The sequence below is a fragment of the Scleropages formosus genome, chromosome 4 (assembly GCF_900964775.1).
Source record: "Scleropages formosus chromosome 4, fSclFor1.1, whole genome shotgun sequence".
Taxonomy (NCBI): Eukaryota; Metazoa; Chordata; class Actinopteri; order Osteoglossiformes; family Osteoglossidae; genus Scleropages; species Scleropages formosus.
The window spans coordinates 38,857,416-38,877,636 of NC_041809.1; the positions used below are offsets into that span (position 1 = coordinate 38,857,416).

The 20,221-nt window shown below is 40.7% G+C and overlaps 1 protein-coding gene across 2 annotated transcripts in view; it reads left to right on the forward strand.

Annotated features, from left to right (window-relative positions):
* Nucleotides 1–319: 319 nt before the first annotated feature.
* LOC108934407 (diacylglycerol kinase eta-like) overlaps nucleotides 320–20,221 on the forward strand; it is a 52,296-nt gene continuing 32,394 nt past the window's right edge. For both annotated transcript variants that reach the window (XM_029251177.1, XM_029251178.1), the window contains exons 1-2: nucleotides 320–559; nucleotides 1,504–1,741. In XM_029251177.1, the coding sequence (XP_029107010.1) occupies nucleotides 498–559; nucleotides 1,504–1,741 (300 nt within the window). In that variant the 5' untranslated portion in view covers nucleotides 320–497. The remainder of the gene's footprint in view (nucleotides 560–1,503; nucleotides 1,742–20,221) is intronic.

Here is a 20,221-nt window from a genome sequence, read left to right on the forward strand (position 1 = left end):
TTCCTTTGTGTTATGGAGAAATATGAGCTTTTAATGCGAGGAAAGAAAAGAACACGTGTTGGCCTTATGCCCTCGTTCTAATGTAACATTGCGGCCGTGTCGGTTTCCACCGAAGGACAACGAAGATGAGCGCGCTCGCAGTGTCGTAACCTTCCGCCCCCCCCCCCGGGATTGGACTGAGTTCCTCTGCACGAGCGCGGGAGGACGGCACTTAGCACGAGACTGACGTGAGTGAGTGTCCGTTCGCGCGAGGAACCGTACCGAATGCTCGCGAAGGGGACGAGTGCGCAGGTAAATATCACGCGTGCACATCCTGCATTTTTTTTTTCTCCCGTCGCCCGGATCTCTAGTCAGGCGAACGCGCACGCGGAGGGCAGGCGCGAGGCAGCTCGCTCGCCCCAGCCTGTGTCGCGACGTGTAGAACCAGGCTGGCGCGAAACGCGCTGAGGGAGGGTCGCGAGCTGCGGTGCCGTGCGTGCGTGCGTGCGCGCGCGCGGATGCCAGTGAGGATAGAGCGAGCGAGTGACTCGAGCGTGTGGCGTTTCGAAGCAGCCTGCAGGTACCTCAGTTTTCCTTAGGGAAAATGGTCCATTTAAACATTAGGGAATGAAAAAAATGGCGAAGTCTTACGTTTCGACATAATTATGCAGCGAATTAAGAGAGGAAACGTTATTGAGAAGCTGCCATTTTTTTCAAACAAACAGCTGCTGGCCGTCACTGACAGACAGGTCGTTCTGTGGCGGCGGATCGCTTCGCTGCTCGGGACTGCTGGCCCTGCGTGAAGAGCATTACTAAATCTAAAATAACCGTTACCTTTAATTTGTACCTGTCAGTCTGATTGGGTTTGTGTTGCACTGAGGCTATATATTTATCGGCAAATGTTTATTTCATCTTGATGATCTTTTCTGACTAATCCACCACGGAATACTTTTTTTCCGATCATAGCAGCAGCAGCTGTTTGACATACAACAAGTGAAGTGAGTCAAGTGCAGCCTGCCTGCCTGCCACAGCTTACTCTTACTGTCATTTCTTCATCATGTCACGTGAATCGCTGATGTGTCTCCGAGGAACATCGCCGGTTCAGTGATGTTACTCTGAGAGACACGGATATAATAATAATCATGATCATGTCGTACAAATCATCATGTTTACATGAAGACTGGAGGTGAGTAATGGAGCATTGAACTGGCGAGTCCTGAACTGAACTCCACTTTTCTCTATTGAATTTTAATGACAAACAGAAATCAAAGTGCTCAGCTACGGCGCTGCACACATTACGTAACAAACCTAGTATAGCATGTGCTCCTGACTGAGAAGTTTGAAATCATACACCCAAATTCCCTCAACTCAAGCGGTACGTACAGTGTGAATTTCTGGGCTCAGAGGATGATCATAGATCATGACGTGACCCGCAAGTGTTTCAAGCAAGCAAGTCAGTTTCATTGGTTAAGAAAAAATGGTGTGACACCACATGTATAATTTTGCGTATGTGTTTTTCCTCAGAATACACCCCGGCGGACCTGAGACTTCACGGAGTGAGGCCACCATTTTTCATTTGATCCCCATGGCTGCAAAACTGAACCCAAACGTTCTCTATGTGCAGCAGCTCTCCTTGCAGGACTCCAACAGGTTATCTGCAGCAGATACGGGCGAGGAGTCGTCTGACAGCGATGGCGAACAAGAGGGAACATCACACAAATTAATTAGGAAAGTGTCCACCTCTGGACAGATCAGGGCAAAGGTAAGATTATATGATGTGTCGTGTTAAATGTTTTGAATCTTCTGTGCAAATTTCAATTTGTAGTGTCACCCTTAAACTTAATTAAATTCTTAATTACGTTTTATAGAGTTGTCAAGTTTCAAGTATATCTTTATGTTCTGCGCTTTATGTTGCCTACTATTTTGAATAAATATATGAGCAAGGTTCACCCTTATTTTAGAATGATCTTGGTTGAGATATTCAGATAGAAGACTTGACATTGTATTTGTTTGGCGTTAAGCAAAGTGTTTAGGAATCTGATCACAGTAGTGTACATTAATCAGTCTAATTACAGAGAATGTGATTACCGAGTTGCACTTCTGTGACAATTAAGATAAAATCAGCGCCTCTCTACTAGGATTATTTATAGATGATCGTTACATCTGCTCCACAACTCTCATTGCAGTTGTGGTAGTTAGCCTAATTAACGTACTACATTCTGGTCTCAGTAGGAGAAAAAAAACTCATCGCTGTTAATCACAAGCTACCGTGGAAATTAGACAATTCAGTTATTAGCTGTAGCCCTTGTGACCGGTGGCACATTCTTAAAAATGTAAACATGTAAGGCCTTATGTGAGGTTTCTTTTATGCAAATGCAAGGTCCGGGAAACGTGTACCCTGGTAACTTTGACAGGCAGCTGTTGGACAGAATAGGTAGTTTTTAAGTTTCTTGATCCCAGAGAACAAGAAAGTGTAGTTTTATAGGCTGTTATTTCATTCTTCCCTTGTTCTCTGTCATGGTGCTGGTAACAGAAGACTTTTCCCAGTATTAAATTACATCAGTTACCATGCAATTTAAATTTAAATTGGGCTTCTGAAGTCATGTATAGCCATACAAAGGGATATGGAAAAGGACGTCTTTTATGGACAAGTAGCTCACTTCACCTCTCGGTTTAATTTTCTGTTTTTGACTTTCTTTTTGAAATCTGCAGTATTGAAAGAACAAACTCCTTTTCTAGCTTTTTTTCATGCATCTTTATCCTAGATACTTCCAGGCATTCTTTCTCCCTTAAAAGGACTTTGTAATTTTCTTTCTGCAGGTTTTCTTTGTGTGCTTAGCATCCTCTTTAACCAACTGCAGCTCTGATTGCACCAATTTGTCTTGTGTCAGAAAATTGTTCAGTGCTCTCCATGGGTTCTCTGTCCTAATTCATATTTGCTGGTGACCCTTAATGTCAATATTACTTCAACCATTCAATTTTTCTTTGTTACTGGTCTGTTCCTGTAAACTTTTTTTTTTTTTTTTATCTGCTTAAGATTCCCATCTCCTTTGCTTCCTTCCTACAAATCTGAAACTTGATTTTTTATTTATTTTTTCCCCCCTCTAGCAATGGAATCAAATTGTTTTATCTACTTTAAAGTGAATGTCACATATAATCCCTTCCATTCTTTTATCTATTTATACAGGTTCTTTCCAGTTACCTAATATTTTTCCCTTGTGTAGGTTTTTAAACTAATTCATTACCTTTATTTTGCACATGATATCTAAAATTATTTTGTACATGCTTGAATAGGAATGGAAATACTTTAACATCATTCATTTGTAATACAGATAATTAAAATGCCAGTAACATATTTTATCCTGTTTTAGAGTGCAGTGTTTCTGTTTTCAAATAGCTCATTCCGTATATATTCATCACCATTATACACTTAATTTGATGTCACTGGACAGACTGCGGGGGGTGCGGTGGTGCAGTGGGTTGGACCACAGTCCTGCTCTCCGGTGGGTCTGGGGTTCGAGTCCCGCTTGGGGTGCCTTGCGACGGACTGGCGTCCCGTCCTGGGTGTGTCCCCTCCCCCTCCGGCCTTAAGCCCTGTGTTACCGGGTTGGCTCCGGTTCCCTGCAACCCCGTATGGGACAAGCAGTTCTGAAAATGTATGTGTGTGTGTGTGTGTGTGTGTGTGTGTGTGTGTGGACAGACTGCAGATATACTTTGAGGTAAAACATAAAATGAATATAGTTTATAATCATTATATATTTAGTATAGCACTTTATCCAAAGATATTGTAAAGAAAGGATTTACATTTCCTATTAGTCTTGGTCTCTGCTGGCATTAACTTTTCTTTGTACAAAACAGTTGGTTTAATTCTGTTTGTTTAATGTTTTCAGTGAGCAGTTTGTTTGCTTTGCAGTGTTTTGGGTTGTGCTGTCAGACCTAGGTTCAACTCCCATTCAGTCTAGCAGGTGTTAGCATGTCCTCCCTGTGTTTGTGTGGGTTTGTTCTGGGTGCTCTGGTTCCTTCCCACAGATGTCTATTTCAGGAGGGCCCATAAGTTGCAGCTGTCCACAGTGTGTGATTGTGTGGCTAATTGTGTGGCCACTTGAAGATGGACTGATGTACCCTGCCTAGCCTAGCACTCTACACTTCTGGGATAAACTGTGGACCACCTGTATAGGGACAAGTGGTTATTGATAGTGAGTAATGTGTACCACTTGTTTGGGTTTATTGTGTAAATTGCTGGGGGTGTCGGGGTGCGGTGGCGCAGTGGGTTGGACTGGGTCCTGCTCTCTGGTGGGTCTGGGATTTGAGTCCCCCTTGGGATGCTTTGCGACGGACTAGCGTCCCGTTCTGGGTGTGTCCCCTCCCCCTCAAGCCTTGCACCCTGTGTTGCCAGGTTAGGCTCCAGCTCCCTGCGACCCCCCGTATGGGACAAGCGGTTTCAGACGATGTGTGTGTGTGTGTGTGTAAATTGCTGTACAATTCATTTATGGTATATTGGTATATGCATAAACTACACACATTTTGTTAGATGTGGAGATGGAATTTCTCGCATAACCAGATACAGATTATCAATTACATTATTATCTTTTGTCGTTTTTATTTTATTTGAGGTCTGGGGAAAAACAATCATAATACATACTTCTTTACATTAAAAACACAGCACAAAACAGTTATCTACAGCTGACGACTTAAATTGTGTTCTTCCTCAATAGTCTGTTTTGTAAAACCAGTTTAGATTAAGAATTCATTAGGCGCAGGCTCAAAGATCCCAAAGATAGAGGAGCAATTTCTGACTGAAGTTGAGAATCTATTCAAAACCTTAAACTGTCAGATCACTGTGAACATGTATGACTTGTCCATCACAGCCAGCTGGAATGTTCCCATCCTAAAAATCCCAAGCCCTGTTAGCGACGTTATCGTCATTATCATTGATAATTACCATAAGCATGACTGACATCATAGACATTAATGACTGACCATTTGGCACTGCATAACTGCTTTATTATATCTTCAGCTATAAAATTGATATAGCTTCAGGTTTGTTTGAAAAAATCCTTTAAGAAAATTTCATATCATTGATAAATTTACCATTTTTTTTCTATGTTGTTTAATTTTCTGTTTTAATGTAGTGGCCCACAGTAATGAATTTGCAGTATGTGTTAAACAGTATTTCTGTAACAATTTACAACTGGAAATAATCAAAAGTCGTAGTCTGACCAAATGGATATTCACATTGTTATACAATATTATATAATATTTTTGTTGGACCAGATATAAACATGGTCATTCTTTTTTGTTCATAGAAATCATCCATATATATGCATTTTATTGTTTCCTATTAAAGTTTTTTCCTTTTGAATTAAAACAACTGTATATTGGCTCATCAGCTTTTTTTTAAAACTCCAAAGTCAACGTCATCCTTAACTCAAAATCAATAAAATATTAATACAAATCTATGAGGTAGTTAAATTACATTCCTCAAAACCTTGACTATAGCTTAAATTTAAAAATTAAATTTTTTATAAATTTTGATCTACATTGAAATGAAAACTAATATACAATTACTGAAAATGAAAAGACATTGGTTACACAAAATCCACATTTACATTTATTTATTTAACAGACATTTTTCTCCTCAGCGACGTACATCTCATAGAAAATACAATTTGTGCATTACCTTAATTAATTGGTCTTATTTAGTCCCATTTATTTGACGCATAAACATGTTCAATATTCCTCATCTTCTCATTACTTTTGACTTAACTGTCTCTGCTTTGTTCTCTTTGGTAACAGTCCACCACTTACTGGTGTTGTTAGAAACATCAAAACGTAGGAACACCAAGCACAAGCTTTAAATACTATAGAAGTGACTTGAATTGGGGAGTTACAGTTACATTTACATTTATTAATTTAGCAGACAGTTTCCTTCAAAGCAACGTACATCTCAGAGAAAATACAATGAGTGCAGTACATCAACAGAGGAAGAGACTTGGATGCAGACACGTGATTCTAGAGTACAGTTAATTTGTCACATTCCACCATATGAACCGCTGTACATCACACAAGTAGCTAGATAAATGTTTAAATTATTAAACAATTTCTAATCACAAATTTATTAAACAAAAACACTTATCTTCAACATTTTATAAATTTTTTATTTATGTCACACAAGAAGCTGCGTAAAGGTTCCTATTCAAGTAAATTTGGGCTTTACTGCCATGTATCATTTATCGTGCTTGTTCCACTACAAAAAAATTTGGAAAATAGATGGATCAAGGATATATATATATATTTTTTTTTTGCTTAATACAGTATGTTATCCCTATAACTCAAAAAATCTGTTTACATATTGATTGTGTTTCATTCTCTGAATGTTAACAATACTGTAGTTCATTGACTTACAGACAGAACTGGGACCAGAAGTCCGTTCGTATCTAGATTTGTTTGTAAGTCCAAAGTGTCTTTTACCACTAGTTTCTCTATTTTAACTGATCAAAGCTAATACACACAGAATACTTTTTCTTTTAAAAATTAATTTCAACCAACATTAACATGAAGATTCATTTTTAATTTCAGAAAATAATTAAATCTGTCCACTGGTGTCCCGTACAGTGTGTATGCCCCTTAGCCTTACAGCCAATGATTCCGGGATAGACTCTGGTTCACTGTGACCCTGCTGAAGAAAAGCTGTTATTGAACTGGATAAATGAATAGATAAAATCTATAATTTTTCCAACCTCTTAAATAATCCATATGGTCATCTAGTTCATCTCATATGTGTGCAGTGTTCATTGGCTTCTGGTCACTTTCAGCTTTCCTTATTATTATGCAATTTAAAAAAAATACAGGAATCTTGATTGATTTATCATTTAGATTTTGTAACAGCCCCAAATAAATGCATAATATGTAAAAATACTTTTTGTAATAAGTTTTTATTTCATTTACACAAAATAGTCCTTAGAAATGACTGAAGATACATTTATAAACATCTCCACAAACTTCTATTTAATGCCAGTTTACTGAATCATGTCCTAAACTTGTGCCAGGTTTGTCTTCTCGCTGTTAATCACAGACACTCTCGAACACTAGACACAAGCTCTATAGATTGTAGAAGGGAGTTGAACATAAGCAGTCTCACACTCCAGTACTGTTTTGGTGCATTTTACGGCTAACTAATGGCTAGGTGCTGAAATGCAGATCACTTTCATGCTGTAGCAGACTGAAAACTTACCTTTCAAAATTCATAACTCTAAGATTAATAACACAATGAGCTGGTCTACTTGTAATTTCAGAAGAATATTTGCCCTAAATTGAATTACAAAGGCTCTTCCCTGCATTAGTCAGTTTCTCACTGTAAGGGTTCTAGTGAAATCACGTTATGATTACTGTGTACTGAAACGAAAAGGTTGATAATCCCAGTCGTCTGTAATAGTATGATAGCAATGAACAAGAATAAAAAATCAGGAAATTATACTTTTCAAAAGTGATCACTGTATTATAGGACCAAGTAGTTAGTGAGCTAGTTAGAGCTAGTTAGTCAGTAGTGAGCTTTTGCAAAGGAGACACTTCTTAATTCAATAAAATAAATGGCTCAGTGACTTATCTCTTGTGTATCAAATATATATGTGTATTATAAGATAAATGTGTATTTTTCAAAGTATATGTAGGAAGAAAAATCCAGTTAATGTTGCCATGCAAACATACCGCATTTTGCTTTTTCAGTTCATGTTGTGATGTAGGAATGAAGCTGTCTTTTCATTCCCTGACATTAGTTCCTTAGCAGTGAGGTGAGTGGATGTGTCCATTGGACTAGACTTGTAGAAAGCTTCAAGTATTTTCCCATTATCAATTATGTAACCCCTCCAACGTCAACAGCTAAACACAGGTGAATATAATAATGCACACAGAACACTAATGACCTGTGCTGTTGTTAAATATAACTGACAATAATGGAAAAACTCTTTCTTGTATATTTCTCAACATTATGATTCCTGGCTAGCTAGAAGGGAGAGTTAACTTTATGGAATATGAGTAAACCTTTGTAGGAAATAAAAGGTTACACATTTCAATTTGTTAGCCTAGCCAGCATGCTTGCAAGAACCCTGTTACCAGTATGGTGCTCCTGTAATTGACTGGCTGTCTTTCCTGTGTCACTCTTTCTTGTCCAGGATCTCAGGTTTCTTTTCTGCATTTAGTACCAGTAGCCACAAATTTTTTTAATTAAAAATGTTGGTTTTTTTAGAGTGGAAAGCTTAGAAAGATCCTTTCCAAGTTTAATTATTCATGTACTTTTTGAATATTTTTTTGTTGGGCTGCATGCTTTTCTCCAAAGCATTGTCTAATGCTAATCTGCTAACAGTAATTTACCCTTTTATATAGTGGAGTAATTTTCAGTGGGACAATTTGGGTAAGTACCTTGCTCAAAGGTACTGCAGCAGATGGAGAGATTCAAACCTTGCCCTGCTAAGAGCAAGGTGTGTGGTTTAACCACTGTGCTACCTGCTTTGTCTTAGCTCTAGCAGTTAATAAATCTTGGAAAAGAACATACTACACTGTAAGTAACATTTAGCCACCTTGTTGTTTTAATATTAAAAGGTCTGATATTGTTGCAATATGTGAGAGAAAATATTTGTGGTTTCAGAAGCATTAATTCTTTATACTGCATTATATTTACAAGTGGCCCATACATAGGAACTGCTACAACTAAATTGTTTAGACTCATTTGCTTTGCCATGTTCCTCTGGCCTCACTATCCACAGCCCTGCGATTTCTTATATAACTGACAAAATTCCTGAAGGTTTTTAGTTAAGTACAACCCACAAACTTTCAGCACATTCAGTTCTCCAGGAATTAAATTAAAGTGCTATGTGTGTGGAGGGGGTCATTAGTAAATGTATCTATGTCAATGAAAGCTCACTTTTCTCTCTGCCCATCTGTCTTATTGAGGCATATTTTTACCTTATGAAAGGGGTGGCCCAGTGGGGAATGATAAGGATGGATACCGCCTATTATGTCAGCTTGTTTTGGAAGTGTGTGGATGAGCAGAGATGGGAGGCAGGCAGACTTCTGTTGCACATGGATCACTTTAAACCACATCTCACCTGTAATGGAGATTGATAGCCATGCTAAGAGATTGTACGGTTAATGATGGATCCCTGCACATGCACACTAACCAAAGCACTGTTAAGCACAGATGTGATTTCACCTTTGTCACTGGAAATAATTGAGAAAGTTTCTAAATTTATTTTCACTATGTCTTTAGCAGGCAAACCTCATGAGACTGTATTGTGCACATTCTTTACTTATGCTTAAATTTATTTTAAGACTAGCTGACCTCTTTAGAGAGTAGGTGCATATCCGTGTCTTCTGTAGACAGTGCTGGTTTCTCAGCTGAAGTTTCAGAAGCTGCTAAACAGGAAACTACTGTTGCAAGTTTATGCTTTTTGGAGCATTACCAGTAAAAGCCAGTCTGATGAGCGGTCTGCATTCATCACACTATGCAATGTCAGTACAATTGCAGATCAAGGGCAGTGGGGGCACTTTGCTTATATTGTTGAGTCTTTGTTGATTATGCATGTAAATGGAATAAATTATGTGTCTAGTAACAAGCAGGGCTTGTGATTGACTGATAGTATTTAGAAAAATACTAAGAAAGAAGGGTCATGGTTCCTTTTGTGCCAGTAGCATGGCCAGTTTCTTTAAGCCACAGTTGACCTCTGTGCTTCATTTCCTGGCTTCTGATGCCCTAGTTGGATGGGAATGGGAAGGTGGCCATTTTCTACTTGAAAACTGTGTGTGGCGACACAAGAAGATATACAGCAAACAGTGAAAAATCAAAGCTCATTACTTTGAGAGCCCACTGAATCTGGAAGGGCAACTGTGGTGCAGCAGATATGAGAACCTGCATCAGCAGATGTCCATGAGGCCTGATTTCTCCTCACTAAAGTACTTGCTGACACACTGTTCTGTGTGTGAACCTCAAGGTGCTTTGCATGCCATCTTTCAGTGCACAAAAACACAAACTAAAAGTCTTTGAAAGTAAAACATTTTAAATATCTATTTGTTTCTTTGCCCTTTTGCCTTCGTTCAGCGCTCTGTGTCACAGTGTGAGAGGAGCGCTCTATAAAACTAAATGGAATTGAATTGAAGATATAATGTGAATTTGCTCCTCTTTCAGTTCTGTCTCCTCACAAGTACCAGGAACCTCCTCCCACCACCCTTGTAAGAAGGAGATGGATTTTTGGAATGTGCTTTGCAGAGTATTCCTACACCTTTGTTGAGGTTAATGTGGAATGTAGGTGAGAGCTGCATTGTCTATTTTTAGGCAGCACTGAACTTTTAGAATAGCTCATGCTGCAGTGAATCTGTTTCTGGGTTACAAACAATAGCAGATAAGTGGTAGAGGAAGTGGTTTTCAGTCTATCTTCGTTTAGCAAATGTAACATTCTTTTTGTAGGCCAACTGATGTATTTTTGGCTGTAAGCTGTGCAGTACTAATACTGTTATTTTCATTCCCACAGTTAAAAATATTATGCATTAAACATAACAAACGTTTCTTTTACTCAGCACACTGGCTGATGAGGACTCTTTGTCTTTGCATGGGGTGCATCTATACTGTGCACCAGACTACTGTAAATATTTTGCCCTCTGCATTATACTAATGTAGTAATAAGAAGCAATTATATCCTCTGACTGGGTGCAGGTAGCACAACTTCCTGGAGTCCTTGTTACTGTTGTATATTTGGTACACTATTACTGAGCTTACTGTTATGTTCATTATGGCAGGATGCGTTGTCATTAGCCATGGGATATGTAATTACATACACATACAGTCCCCTGGGGGGTGCGGTAGTGCGGTGGTGCAGCAGTTTTGGCCTTGGCCTCCTCTGTGATGGGTCTGGGGTTCGAGTCCTGCTTGGCGTGCCTTGCAGCAGGCTGGCATTCCGTCCTGGGTGTGTCTTCTCCTCCTCCTGCCTTGCGCCCTGCGTTGCCGGGTTAGGCTCCAGTTCGCTGCAACCCAACCACGGTTGTAGACTGCGTGTGTGTGTGTGTGTGTGTGTGTGTGTGTATATATACAGTCCCGCTTTCTACACGCAAGTCAAGTCTAAGAATACTCTTGCTTGTGTGTGTCAGTGATATGAGCAAACAGGAAGAGGCCACACCCACAGAGGTTATTTTTTATAAGAACCTATTAGATGGCTGCATGATGGTGGATAGAGCAATTATTTCTGGCTGGTAATTGTGAATATAGCTGCACAGCATCATTACATGGTTAAGTTTTTCCTTTTTGCAGTGTTGTGTGTCAAATATCACATGAATTAACTTTCATGTGTGCATGTTTTTTGATATAAAAGCTCTACTTTTTTGAAGTCATTTAGTGAGTCGTTTAGCCAATTGTAAGAGGTTTATGCTCTTCAGGGGGTCCTTGAATTGAAGTACCCATGTTCATCTGGCTTGAATAATCATTGACGGATTGTTCTGTGATTGTGATTTGAATGATGAATGGCAGCCATCTGTCATAAATGTCTGACTTGCTTTTGAATCCCCCTCTTGCAGACGTTACCATATACATTATGTGGGAAGGAGGGTGCATCCTTCAGCTCTATGAAATGCAGTACATTTTACCTTGAGAGACTATGGCACAAACCAGAAGCTGTATTTTTTTCTGTTTCCCTATTGTGCACAGATATGAATATGAATGTTTTTCTCTTGTGAGATTCAACACACCCTGGCAAATTTTTCAGAATATGTCCAATGAAAAGCTATGAGAGACTTGCCAACACAATTATTTTTTAAAATATTTTAGCTGTCAAAAAAGTGTGGAGAGAAGTGAGAAAATGCAAGGTATGATGCAGTATCTGTGACACACGAGATTAAAAATGTCAAAAGAAGAAATTATGTTACGTAAAATATCTGAGAATAAAATGAATACCAGAGCCAGAGCCTTACCCGACAACACGGCACAAGGTCGAGGGGGGGACCCCCTGACCCGCCACACAGTGGGCACCGGCTGAACCTGCCACGCCATGCCACGCCCCCCCTACTTTTAGCTGTGTGCACTACCTAAATCTAAAGCTTCAAGATGTGACAAGTTTCTTGCCATCTTATTTTTTGACTTTGAGCTATTTCGTTTTGTGGTATTCTTGAACAGCCCAGGTGTAAATTAATTGAAACCACACGCAATCCATCAGTGACTTCATCAAACATGCTGGCTTCATTCCGAGTTATTCATAATTAATATGGAGCACTATGTGCTTTTTAAAAGCAGCAAGAGAGTGACAGTAAAGGAGGATGACATGTCCACCAAGAATATTGGCAAGACTTTTCAGGTGCTACTTCTTAAGAATCTTATTACTAATTAAGTGCAGGTGTTAAAAGCACCGTGAAGTTCTACGTTCTAGTTCGAGGTTAGGCTATTTGTTAGATTGGAAATATTATGCACTTTAGGGCATTCGTCATATTTGGTATTGTGAGATTTTGATTTCTACTCTTCGCATGATTAAATGAAAATACGTTAATAGAATGGGGGGCACGGTAGCACAGCGAGTAGCATTGCTGTCTCACAGCACCTGGGTGGTGCGAGAAAACATGGGTTTGATCCCTGCTCAGTCTGTGTGGAGTTTACATGTTCTCCCTGTGTTTGCGTGGGTTTCCTCCGAGTGCACTGGTTTCCTCCCACAGTCGAAAGACATGCTCTTCAGGTTCACCCATAATGTGTGAGTGACACAAAGAGTGTGTGTTTCACTGATGTATGGATGAGTGACCCATTGTAAGTAGTGTATCTACCAGTGTAAGTCACCTTGGTGAATAAGGTGTGTGGCCTAGTAATACTACATAGAGTTCATTGTAAATTGCTTTGGAGAAAAGCATCTACTAAGTGAATAAATGTAAATAGAAATTAGTAAACAAGTCATTGTGCTAAGAAACAATAAAAAGCTATTTTTTTAATTTTCTGCTTTCAATATTAAATGAAAAAACGAATGAAGGCATCGTAATTAGCATTTTGTTTTTCAATTTCGAATCGAAAAAGTAACGATTGTAGCGTACATGGGCCGATGCAGTATTTTCAAAACCAATTGCTGGCTGAACAATTTAGACCAGGCCACCCAATGAACATCTCTGCTATTTTTGACTCACCTTTAGCTAGCACTTTAAAAGTCTGTCATATTTGAAATATTGTGTCACTCAGTTTTGTATCTTGTGAACTACAGTTAAATATACTTGTCATCTTTAGCTTGAAAAACTAAGGTTCTTGAAACACATTGGTGGATTGAGAAAAAGAGAGGGAACTTTACTTGTTAGTTTGATTTAATATTTTCTGTTAGGTTTGGGGTCATCCAGGAGAACAGAACTCTGGAGGGTTGTACTACCACTAGCAGGGCTGCCCAGGTGGGGGGCAGGTGCAGTTCCCCATTTGAGAGAGCTGGGGGTTGTCTCCTTTCTTCGCCCTCGCACCAAACCACCGTTGTAGAGGCACCGTGTGTCTGTGAAGATCATGTGTAAAGAGTTTGCTGAAGTTCTATGCGGTTGGGGGCAGAGGAGGGGGAGAATGTCTAATGAGAGAGGAACCAGAGCAGAGAGAGGAAACCCAGTGATGGTGGTGATAAAAATGTACTGCTTTTGTACTTTCAGAAGGAAGCCCAAACAGACAGTCAAGTAAAAAAAAAAAAAAAAAAGCCTTAGCAGTGTGCAGCCTTGCGCTCTTTCCTCCGCTGCAGCTTATGAACTTTCATACGGATTGCTGAGGTTTCTAGAGCAACTGTAAAACAGAATGAAAAGACATTTAAAATTGAAGAAGTGTCCAGACTTGCTAACCAACAGTGGCAAAATTCATGTGTGCAGAAAGCTGTTGTGTAAGGCACATTTCGACAACACGCTTGGTGCAGAAAGAGCTGGCGAATGTGGCAATACCCGCTGGGAATGTTTGGTGCATAAGAAACACCTCAACAGTTGGTTAAGTGAGGAAAGGTCAGGGAAAGCACTTAATTGCACTCTTGTAGCTAGATACACTGATATAGATAGATACACAGTATTTCAAAATGTGTGTCATCTGCAGAATAACACTTTCTTAAATACTGCAATAGAGTTCTGCCACTGAACCTTCATCAACATGGTGCCACAATCTGATGGCCCAGGATCACTTCACTGGATTGTTATACAGGCCATTTAGTAAATGGGGCAGTAAACAGTGTAGTAGGAGGGAGTCTGGATTCACGTTGCTGCGTTCTTCATCTTACTGGTTGCAATTTCTCCACCTACTGTCGTGCCACTGATCAGTGTATCTACCTTGAATTTCTTTGGTAAGGATACCTTTCTGTATAAATGGGTAAACATCTGGCACTAGGTGTGTTTACCTAGTATCACAAGAAACACGCTAAGGAGTAAATCTGTCTCATGTTTACTTGAAGGAAATTTTACAGCTACAGAGAAAGAGGGCTGCTTTTAACTTTCTTTATGCAGATTCCTCAGTTGCACAAAGTTGTATACAAAAAGCATATAAATAAGTGAGGAAATACTGATTTACTACTGATGAATAGTAAATTGGACTGGAGTGTAAAGCCAGAACTTTGAGGACCACACATTACTGCCTCAGGCAGAGATGTCCTGTGACTGTTTGCTAGCAGGTGCTACCTCTTATTTCCAGATTGTCCTGTGTACTTAGGGAATGCTACAGGAGAATAAGCGCAAAGAAGGTGTTTGTGCTGAGCAGAGAATATCGTGGAGCACTCAGGTTGGTTGACTGCTAGGAAGCTGCAGCGAGAAACAGAAAACGGTTTGAGTTCACCTTAAGTGTTTTGGTGTGCAAGGATATTTCATTTCTAGATTGCTCCGGGTTCTGTTTTGCATTGCTCATTTTGGTGTGCCATAAGTAGATTAACAAGTTTATGCTTAGGAAGAAACAGAGGCTGCCAGTAGTCACTGACATGTATTTACTCTTCAAGGAGAGATCCAGTGAGTGAGGTCTTGACAATTGTGGGGTGATCTAAATGTGTCAGAATGAGCACAGCAGCAGCTTGGCAATCTACACACCCTGGTGTCAGGGGTTTGATGATATCAGCTTGGGACTTGCCAGTATGGTATCCAAACCATGTAATGCTGTGCATCACTGAATACTTTATGAACTTGCCCAGTGTTTCGTTTCCATTATGTTGTCAAAGGTGTCCTTTAATTGAATTAAAAAAAGTATATTTCCAGGGCTTATTTGGACTGTGGGAAGAAACCCACACAGACACGGGGAGAACATGCAAACTCCACACAGACTGAGTAGGGGTCGAACCCACATCCTCTCGCACCACCCAGGCACTGTGAGACAGCAGTGTTACTTGCTGTGCCACCGTGCCAGCCCCTTTTAGAATAAGTACTAGGGTTCCTTTAAATACAGTGGAAAGAAGGAGCCTGATAATATAGGCATGGATCAGTCATCAGTTATGCAGACAATTAGCTGTAATTGTCCGTAAATCCATTCTCAGTAACCTCTTGCCAAATGCAGCATCACAGTCATCTGGAGCCTATCCTTGAAACATTGGGCATAAAAAAGGGTACACCCTGGATGCGATACCAGCCAATTGCAGGGCAATCAGACACACAAGCTTTTACTTTTACATTTTTTCACTTAGCTGATGCTTTCCTCCAAAGTGACTTTGAGCTGCCTACAAGCATTTACCCATTTACATTTACGTTTACATTTATTCATTTAGCAGACACTTTTGTCCAAAGCGACGTACATCTCAGCAAAAGTATACACACACACACACACACACACACACACACACACACACACACACACACACACACACACACACACTTTCAGAACCGCTTGTCCCATACAGGGTCACGGGGAACCGGAGCCTACCCGGCAACACGGGGCGTAAGGCCGGAGGGGGAGGGGACACACCCAGGACGGGACGCCAGTCCATCGCAAGGCACCCCAAGCAGGACTCGAACCCCAGACCCACCCGAGAGCAGGACTGCGGTCCAACCCACTGCGCCGCGCCACCACACCCCTCCCAGCAAAAGTACAATTTACGCATTACATTAAGAGAAAGAGACATGGCTGCACTGATTTGGTTTGTTACCTACCTCTTGCTGCACTGATCTTCATTGTTCATTGTTCAGGTAGGTGCATAAAACACAGGATAGACAAATCCTGATACCCTCCTACCAAATTATTATTATTATTTATTTATTTTTTTTATATAAGATACACAAAAAAGCAAATACAATACCATAGTAGTGGCTGAATAAAGGCTTTATCTGGGGATGCTCAGGAAGTTACAGTGTATGAACATTCACACCCTACATGAGCTGGAGAGATCTTGGGCGAAATGGGTCCAGAAAAGGTGAGTTTTCAGACCCTTCTTGAATGTAGACAGAGTTTCTGCAGTTTTGAGTGAGAGGGGAAGGTCAATCCACCACAACGGAGCCAGAACCGAGAACTTCTGTGCTTTACCTTTTGTGTGCAGGACCACCAAGCGAGCAGAAGTAGACGAGCGAAGGGGTCTGGCTGGGGTGTAGCGGTTGATCAAGTCCTGTAAATAGCTGGGAGCAGTTCTACTGATGTATTTGTAGACAATAACCAGGGTCTTGGATTTGATCTGGGCAGCTATAGTAAGCCAGTGCAGAGAAACAGGTAGAGGAGTTATGTGGGAATGCTTTGGCAAATCAAACATAACTCGTGCAGCAGCATTCTGTAAAAGCTGCAGAGGTTTGATGGCAGTAGCAGGAAGGCCACACAGGAGAGAGTTTCAGTATCCAGACGGGATGTCACCATGTCCTGGGCAAGTAGTTGGGCAGAGTCAGTTGTGAGGTAAGGACGGATCCTGTGGATGTTATGCAGGATGTATCTGCAGGACCGGATTGTGGCTTCAGTGTGCTGAGAGAAAGACAGACTCATGTCAATCGTCACTCCCAGACTCTTAGCCAAGGAGGTTGGCAAAATGAGTGAGTTGTCCAGTTTGATCGATAGATCGTGACAGGAGGACAGGCCAGCTGGGAGGTAAAGAATCTCTGTTTTGGAGAGGTTGAGTTGGAGGTGGTAATCAGACATCCATGAAGAGACGTCCGACAGGCAGGCAGCTATGCGTGCGGAGACGTCTGACTCACCAGGTGGAAAGGAGAGGAAGAGCTGGGTATCATCAGCATAGCAGTGGTATTTGAATCTATGGAGCTGGTGTTTTTTGTTGGAATAAATTAGGGTAAGTATCTTCCTCAGGAGTACTATAGTAAGAGGTGCGATTTGAATGTGCAACCTTCAACTATAAACCTCACTATTATCCTGATGTTGAGATTTCCTCCACCTTTCAGAGGTCCAAACAGCAAACATGCAGGGGCTTTATCACTGTCTTTCACTATGAACATCAGAAATGGATGGGGGCAGCAGGTAGCACAGTGGTTAGCAGTACTACTTTTAGCTGTGATAGTGAGTAGTTGAATGGTGATCTTGAAAGTATACTGAAAGTATCTTTTAAATTCTACACTAGCTCAAATGAGCTGCCATTTTTCTTTGCACACTGCAGTTTTTACTGCATGGGCATCCAGGAAATGGCGTCCTTTTGTACTTGAAGTCGTCTTTTATGGAAAGGCAACAGGAATTGAAAAACAGCTGTGAGACTGAGCTCTCTTTCCCCCCTCGCCACCCGCTTGCTGCGCTTCCACAGCAGATGCAAATCAGGAGTGCTTTAGGGTGAGTGGGAGAGAGTGGGATTTAGGTAGAAAGAGGAGAAAGAGCTTAAGTAATGAAGAGGAGGAGGCTGCAGAGACATACTGGATTTGTGAGATTGGAGAGGTATGGCTCATTTGCACGGTCAACAGCAAAATGGAACACTCATACTCAACTGAGCAGTAACACTTTAGTTTACAGTGCACAGAAAACCATGAAGCACTGTAGCAGTTTTATAATGATTCTCAAATGTCATACTGAACCACTTTGTATAATCCATATTCAGTAGATCAGTTAACTGTCTGTTCACTTTGTCAGTAGTAAGAGAGAAGTCCTTATGCTTACTGTATGTTCTGTTTCATTTGGATCAGAATTTCTTAAGAATTTCCAGCTCTCCTAAGTGCTGGCGCAGCTAATCATCAGGAACTTCAGCATTTTCATGCTCTGCATATTATTATACTATCTAAGCACTCCCTGAGGTGCATCATTGTTCTAAATTACAACACATAGTTTTGCAACAGGAAAAAATAATCTAAGTACAAATTGCATTGTAACGTATTTGGCTAAAATAAAAATACCATGCAAAAGGGCAGTTTGTGGACACAGTTGCACTTGCTGAGCAACTAACAACCACAACCAGGTTTAATTTCATGATTCATGAAAATTCATGTTCTAAGTTTTTCTCTTCATTTTTTCATTTTAGTTCAGAGCACATTGATTTTGTTATCTACAGTTGTTTTTTTTCATCTTACCACTTGGTTCTTAACCTCAGTTTACTGTTTACTGTCTACAGGACTGTAGCACACATGTTTGTTTTTAACTCTGTGAAGCTGTGGGTTCAGTTGACGTGTGTTCTGACATGAGCTTGTGAGCCATCCTGCCAGTGCACAGACTGTGCTGCTTCCATAGTGCGGCTCCCTTGACCTTCTCCAGCACACACATGCAACGCAAACCACTCAGCAAATGAGATACAGACCGTGCTACTGCCTACTCTCCTTCAGGCCTGAGTGCTGCCTCTCCATGGTTCTCAGTGATGCAAATGTGATGGACTGGAGATGGACCCAGGTTGGGCCCACAGGGCCCAGCAGGGAGGTGCTTAGCAGAGGTGGCGCACTGCTGTGTTTTGGAGTTCACTCTTGTTTAGTGCGTGTGTGGGCTGGGTTATACAGGCTTGAGGGCCTGAGCTGTGAATCCATCTATGGGGTGCTCACACACACGTAGGCACCATTTTACATGCGCACACACACAGAAAAGCTCCTCGGTCTTTCCAAGTGTGCCATTGGTTCTTCTCTTCTCTTCTCTTTTTATGACTGACAGAGGACTACTTGAAGATATACGTTGTGTGTGCCTCTCAATTGTAACACAATAAACCCCGAGTACATGTATAATGAAAAGAAACCTTGTTAGCGGATGTTGCTGTGGTGTATAAACAAGAACAAAGAAATCCCTTCTTCCCTAGCCTATCAACATCTTGCTCTTATATGCAATATCTGACCCATTTGTGTGCAGAATGTATAGCATAGTTATGGAGGGAGAAACAAGATTAATTAAAAGGTGGACCGTACTCAGTTGGCATGCAGCATTCATGTAATACAGTACAATTCAATTTATTTTTATGGAGCGCTCTTCTCACACAGTGACACAGAGGTATGTACTCAGTAAATGTTTAGTCTTTTGTTTGATATTTAGTTTAAAGAAATAAAGGCCAGAATAGGTTAAAATTTGAAAAATACTGCTAATTTATTCTTGTATTATTCCATATATTTCCAGGTACAGTACATATTATGTCAAAATATATTCCAGTTGAGGTAGGCTTGGTGCTGCATAGCATTATTTCCTCTATGTGAGTCATGATCCCACAAAGTTTATTGATACTTTCTAACATTTGTTTGCTTAAACAGTCAGCAGATTATGTATATTTTGTAAAAGTCCATTTCATCGTAGTGCACCCACAGGCACTCAGCTTCCCCTGTCAGGCGAAGATGCCCTCGTATTAGCAGTCTGCATTGCAGTTTGTTAACTGAAAATACAGTGTAGAGCAGTAACCAGAGAAGAATATGCCAAACATACGGTGAGAGCTGAGTTTGAGATTTCAGTGGATTTCAGTCACTCTCTGATCCGTTGCTCTTTAAGCGTACTGAATTTGCTGTCTTGACCAAGACAATTCAGGATCTGCAGTGTACCCATACTTGATATTTTATGGTCCTGATGTGCCAGGTACGATAGTTGTGTCATAATCTATGTCTGTAAAACATTTTGCTGATTGAAAGTTAAAAGTGTTGATCACTTCACTGTATAATATCCTGCTTTTCTAATCAATACAGTTGCAATGAATTGGTGAATGGAAACACACAAAACAACTGATTGCCCCCTAGTCTTCCTCAAAGTGATGCCGTGTAAAGATCAGATTTAAATGTGTGCCTTATTATTTTCCTTAGCTTGACCTTTTATGGGGGGCATGGTGGCACAGTGGGCACGGTGGCACAGTGGGTTTGGCTGGAGCCTGTTCTGTGGTGGGTCTGGGGTTTGAGTCCTCCTTGGGGTGCCTTGCGGTGGATTGGCGTCCTGTCTGGGGTGTTC